Raw genomic sequence first — 5,946 nt, 5'->3', positions numbered from 1 at the left:
GGAACAGCTAGAGACAAGCGCGGAACGGGGGTGTTTCTGGAGCTCTGTCAGGAAGGGGGGGTTCTAGAGCCATAGAGCAGGGGGTCTAGAGCTGGGAAAGGGCCCTGCCAGGCTCCAGAACTGCATTGCACAGGAAGGCAAAGGGAATCCAGAACTGGGGAAGGGGGAGGGGTCCAACCCGTTCCTCTCCCTCTATCTCAGCCTCCATGGCCCCCATGCTTTGGCTCCCCTGAGCCCCCGGAGGGCAGTAGCAGGGTCCCCCTGCCCCGTGCAGGGAGCCAGTGCACTTTAGCAGCAGCCAGGGGGAGGAGACGATGCCGTGAGCTGCTGTGTCGTCAGCTACTTAACGAGGGAGGGAATGGGAGGGAATTAATTCCCCCCCAACACACGCACAGGGCAGAAGTGGCTGGGGCAGGAGCTGGATAAATTTCCAGCCACTGCTACCATGAGTTGCTCCGGTCTCAGCCAGTAAACTGTTCAGAGAAGAATAGAACCCAGGCGTCCTGGCTCTCAGCCCCCCCGCTCTAACCCACTAGACTCCACTCCCCTCCCAGCGCTGGGATAGAACCCAGGAGTCCTGACTCCCAGCACCCCCTCCCCAATGCTGGGGAGGGGGAGCCGGCCATGCCGTCTGAGGCCCTGCCCTGCTTCCAGCTGCTGCGCATGGGCCCAGCCTGCCCGGGGGATGACCCGAACCGGGACCTGCACACCTTCCGGCCAGCCGGGCCGCGCTGCACCTACCGGCTAGGGCGCCGGGCCGAGGTCTGCGACGTCCCCCTGGTGTCGGAGCGCATTCCGGGGCTGGTGTCCCGCGTCCACGCCGAGATCCACGCCGAGAGGGACCCGCACAGCACCGCCGGGGAGTGGCGGGTCTGCCTGGTGGACTGCAGCACCCACGGTGAGGGCTGGGGCGCGCTGTGCTGGGGGGAGCGGGGCGGGAACTCAGCAGGGGGTGCTCTGCCCTGGCAGTCAGCGCTGGCTCCAATGTCTCAACACCATGGTTCTGGATCCCCGCTCAGTTAATTCCTTCCTTTGCACTTCGCATCGGAGACGATTCCCTTTTCACTTCCTGTTTAAAGACTCTCCCGGGTCCTCACCCCAGAGGCAGCTGCATTTCAGCCCCAGGCCAGTCATCCCAGTGCAGGGTCCCTGGGTGGCCACTAAACACGCCCCACCCCAGAGGTGGCTGCATGTCAGTGGCGACTGACAAGATCCCAGAGGATAAGTTATCACACACACAACCAATCCGCCCTCCCTCTCTGTGTTCTCCTGTACACACCCTGCTGTCTAAGGCAGCGGTTCTGGGCTCGCGGGCTGCATGCGACCCAGTTAGCACACAGCTGTGTGCTAATGGCTGCCGGGCTGTGCTGGGTCCTGGCTGTCCGGCGCAGTGCATTGGGGTCACCAGCTGGCTCCGTGGGGCCCTACAGAGTCTGGGGTCAGTGTTGGGGCTGCCGCCCAGCCCCACACAGCAGCATCTGGGGTCCCTGCCACCCGGCCCCCCGCCCCGGGCTCCACTCCTGGCCCCACGCTGTGGAGCAGTCTCTGGGCGGGAGGCACTGGGCATAGGGTCGGGGGTGGGGGGGGGTGTTGTGGTTCTCAGCCTGTGGCCCAGGTAACATTGTGGGCTGCATATGTGGACCACAATGATGAATAGGTTGAGAACCACTGGTGTGAAGTAACCGTCTGTCTATCCCTCACCCCCCAGACTCCTCTGTCTGTCTGTCTATCGGTACATCCATCCCATACACATCTACCTGTCTGTCGCCATCCCTATACACGTCCGTCTGTCTGTCTGTCCATCCCCACACACACCTGTCCGTCCGTCTGTCCCCATACACGTCTGTCTGTCTGTCTGTCCATCCCCCCCCACACCTGTCCGTCCGTCTGGCCCCATACACGTCCGTCTGTCTATCCATCCCCACACACACCTATCTGTCCGTCTGGCCCCATACACGTCCGTCTGTCTGTCTGTCTCCATCCCCACACACACCTATCCGTCCGTCTGGCCCCATACACGTCCGTCCGTCTGTCTGTCTGGCCGCTACACATCTACCTGTCTGTCTCCATCCCTATACACGTCCGTCTGTCTGTCTGTCCATCCCCAAACACAGCTATCTGTCCGTCTGGCCCCATACACGTCTGTCTGTCTGTCCATCCCAACACACACCTGTCCGTCCGTCTGTCCCCATACACGTCCGTCCGTCTGTCTATCCCCACACACACCTATCCGTCTGTCTGGCCCCATACACGTCTGTCTGTCTGTCCATCCCCACACACACCTATCTGTCCGTCTGGCCCCATACACGTCTGTCTGTCTGTCTATCCATCCCCATATACCCCCATCTCTCTAATCTCTCTCCCCCAATATCTATCATCTCTCCATCCATTTCTACCTCTATTTATTTAGTTAAAATAACCCCACCTGGGAATTCCCTGACCCAAAGCTCCGTGTGTGTCCCCCACCAAACTCGGTGGTTCCCATGAGCAGGACTCGCTCCCCTGTGGCCACTAGCCCACCCCCACGTGTGCCCCTGGCCTCCCCCTTCACCCCGCTCTCTCCTTCCCATCTCTGCCAGGCACCTACGTCAACGCGGTGCGGGTGCCCCGGGGCCAGCGCCTGGAGCTGAGCGACGGAGACCTGGTCACCTTTGGCCACCCGGACGCTATGCCCAAGGGCTGCGCCCTGGCGCCCCCGCCTGGCGACTCGGAGTTCTGCTTCCTCTTCCAGAAGGTGCGGGTGCAGCCCCAGGATTTCGCCGCCATCACGGCCCCCAAGGCCCCCTGGCCACTCCCCTGTGGCTTCAAACCCGTGCTGCCCGGCGGCAACCATCGCATCCGGCCGCTAGCCCGGCCGGTGGGGCCCTCCCGCCCCAAGGCCACCCTGATCCTCAGCTCCATCGGCAGCATCAAGCTCAAGCCGCAGCCGCTGACGTTCACCCTGAGCCGGGGCCCGAGGTCGGAGCCGGCCGCCCGGCCTGGGGCCTCCAGGAACCGTCGGAAGTCGGCCCACACGCTGCTCCCCGAGCTGGAGGACGAGGTGACCCGGCTGGACGAGGAGCAGTGGCCTTGCGAGCCGGACGGATACAGCTGCCAAAGCCCGCTGCGCAGGGCGCCGGAGGGGGCGGGGAGCGGCAGGGCGCAGCCGGACGCGCGACTGAAGGTCCAGGTCACGCCAAGCGGGTGAGTAGAGGCGGTTTCCCAGCATGCTCTGCGGAGGGGGCAGGATCATAGCACCTACATCTCCCCCGAAAGGGCCGGAGATCGCCCTGCTGCCCTCAGCCGTCATCGTCTGGCCAGTGTTATAGTTGGCACTGCCTGCAGCGCTCTGCCCCAGAGCTGGGCCCACGAGAGGCCCCAATCTTATAGTACGGTGTGGGGGCTCCAGCCTGGCATCTGGACCTCTCAGAGGCCGGCGTGGGTGAAGGGGGAGCCGTCGAGTTTACACTGAGGCAGCAGTTGGCTTGTAGGATCCTGTGATGACATTAGGGGCTAGTGAAGCCAGCCAGCACCCCCTAGAGGGGACAGGCCCCAGGCCCCATTCCCTGCCACCCTGAGCCCGCCAGTCCCCACGCTGGGGCTGAATGAGAGCCAGCCCCCCCAGAGGGGACAGGCCCCGGGCCCTATTCCCCGCCCCCTGACCCACCCAGTCCCATGCCCTGGGGTCCAGTTCAGAGCCGGCGCCCCCTAGAGGGGACAGGCCCCTGCCCCATTCCCCGCCCCCCTGAGCCAGCCAGTCCCCGCCCTGCGGCCAGATGGGAACCAGCGCCCCCTAGAGGGGGGACAGGCCCCTGCCCCATTCCCCGCCCCCCTGAGCCAGCCAGTCCCCGCCCTGGGGCCAGATGGGAGCCAGCGCCCCCTAGAGGGGACAGGCCCCTGCCCCATTCCCCGCCCCCCTGAGCCAGCCAATCCCTGCCCTGGGGGCAGATGGGAGCCGATGCCCCTAAAGCAGGAGGCCCGGCATCGCTCACCTCTCCCGTCCCATTGCAGGAAGCGGCGGGGGCAGCCGCGGAAGCACCCGCTGCATGACACCTGCCAGGTGTTCTCGCAGACGCTGCTGGCGGTGGAGCCCTGCGCGGCCCCGCGCTGCCGCCTGCCCCAGGACGAGACGGTGCAGTGGGTGCAGTGCGACGGCTGCGACGCCTGGTTCCACGTGGCCTGCGTGGGCTGCAGCTACAGCGCCGTCCAGGAGGCCGACTTCCGCTGCGGGGGCTGTCGCACGTAGCCGCGGGGCAGTGGGGGACGGAGCACGGGGCAGCCAGGAGACCGGAGACTGTGCAAGATGGGCAGGGAGTGGTGAAACCGTGCCAGGCAATTGTGGGTGCAGACAGTGACTGGTGAAACTGTGCCAGGCGATTGTGCGCACACAGGCAGCGACTGGTGAAACCGTGCCAGGCGATTGTGCGTGCAGACAGTGACTGGTGAAACCGTGCCAGGCGATTGTGCGTGCAGACAGTGACTGGTGAAACCGTGCCAGGCGATTGTGAGCACACAGACAGTGACTGGTGAAACTGGGCCTGCCGATTGTGCACACACAGGCAGTGACTGGTGAAACCATGCCAGGTGATTGTGCGCACACAGGCAGTGACAGGTGAAACATGACACCTTAGAAGGGACTGGTGAAATCGTGGGAGACAAGCAGCGACAGGTGAAACATGACACCTTAGAAGGGACTGGTGAAATCATGGGAGACAAGCAGTGACTGGTGACATTGTGCCAGGCGATTGTGCATGCACAGGCAGTGGCGGGTGAAAACATGCACACCCTCACAGTGACTAGTGACACCATGCCAGCCAAGTGGAGACTGGGTGAAAATAACCGAGGAGCGGGAAGCAAGAAACGTAAGCCGGACACGTGGCTGGCAATGAAAACAAGAGATGGCCGGCTTGTGACTTGTGCAAAGACGATTGTGCAAACCTGGGAGCCGAGCACGTCCCCCTGGGCTGGGATTTTTGTCCCCCTGCAGGGGAGCAGGGAATGGGACATGGGGCCTTTCCCCTCTATGGGGCACTGGCTCCACAATCCAGCCCCAGCGCACGTGAGCCGTGGCTTGTGAAAATGTGCCCGGCGAGCGAGAGCCAGTGGAGCACCGATGCATGAGCAGCGCCTCACGCTGACCGTGCCGGGCTATCACTCCCAATCGGGCTGGGCGTTTGCCCGGTGCCTCATCAGAGCGTTCGGCAGTCGTGCACAGCACGAGCATTGAAGCAGACGACTCGCAGAGATTACACACGGCCCTTGTGGCAAAACAAGACAGCTGTGCAGCCTCGCACGAGGATATGACCTGGCCGTTTTCACACTCACGGGGACTCCAGGAGGGCATCCAAGACACACACGCCCCCCGTGCGACTGAATCGTCCGCCAGCCTTTACACCCCATTCCCTTCCTTCTTTCCGTAGCAGCCGCTTCTCCATGCACCTGGATTTCCCCGTGCGAATAATCCCAATCATCATGGCCTCCATGGAGCCGCTTCCCCGCTCCCTTCTTCCTTCCAGGGGAGGGGAGACGGAAAAGAAGGGAGTGAAAAGGCACCGCAAAGGCCAGAAGCACTGGAGTTTTCAGCCTGTTCCTAAAACGGGGTTCTTCTTCCTACACCTAAACTGGACCTTTCCCGCCCACGACGCTGGTGAATGCCCGCCCCCGGCCCCGCCCCGTGCGGTGACACGGATCCACCTCTCCCCGGGTTCTTTTTTCCTTCTTTCGCTCTGGCACCAAAAAAAAAAGAAAAAAAAAGGGGTTTCTAACCAATCACCTGTTCGTTTTTCTCCGCCCTTCCACTCCACTTGCGCCCATTGCAGTCTAACCTGCACCGCTGGACCAACCCCCGGCGAATGGTTTGTGTGTAACTCCCGCCCACTCTGAAATCGCTGCAGCACAGGGTGTGCCTAGCTCCCTCCTCAGCTACTGCGTGCCTGCTGGCGGGAGGCTGGTATTGCAAGCCTGGGA

General features: G+C 63.1%; 1 protein-coding gene across 2 annotated transcripts; it reads left to right on the top strand.

Annotated features, from left to right (window-relative positions):
- Nucleotides 1-256: 256 nt before the first annotated feature.
- Nucleotides 257-4,809, top strand: LOC123360592 (transcription factor 19-like). Of its 2 annotated transcripts, XR_006576033.1 has the most exons (4): nucleotides 257-898; nucleotides 2,580-3,183; nucleotides 3,991-4,591; nucleotides 4,649-4,809. XR_006576033.1 is itself a non-coding variant. In XM_045001235.1 (3 exons), exons 1-3 carry the CDS (start codon nucleotides 625-627, stop codon nucleotides 4,223-4,225), a joined length of 1,113 nt encoding a protein of 370 aa, XP_044857170.1. In that variant the 5' UTR covers nucleotides 257-624; the 3' UTR covers nucleotides 4,226-4,809. The 2 variants fall into 2 exon arrangements, 1 of the variants encoding a protein (XP_044857170.1); XM_045001235.1 differs by having other exon boundaries at nucleotides 3,991-4,809.
- The last annotated feature ends 1,137 nt before the right edge of the window (nucleotides 4,810-5,946 follow it).

The sequence above is a fragment of the Mauremys mutica genome, unplaced genomic scaffold (assembly GCF_020497125.1).
Source record: "Mauremys mutica isolate MM-2020 ecotype Southern unplaced genomic scaffold, ASM2049712v1 Super-Scaffold_100274, whole genome shotgun sequence".
NCBI lineage: Eukaryota > Metazoa > Chordata > Testudines > Geoemydidae > Mauremys > Mauremys mutica.
Note: the sequence above shows the minus strand (reverse complement) of the source record. Positions and strands in the feature narration are given on the sequence as shown.

Excerpts from the sequence above, each read along its gene's own strand:
- LOC123360592 (XM_045001235.1), top strand. The coding sequence starts at position 625 with ATGCCGTCTGAGGCCCTGCCCTGCTTCCAGCTGCTGCGCATGGGCCCA. Across the intron at positions 899-2,579 it reads GGTGGACTGCAGCACCCACG|GCACCTACGTCAACGCGGTG; the intron begins GTGAGGGCTGGG and ends CATCTCTGCCAG. Across the intron at positions 3,184-3,990 it reads GTCCAGGTCACGCCAAGCGG|GAAGCGGCGGGGGCAGCCGC; the intron begins GTGAGTAGAGGC and ends GTCCCATTGCAG.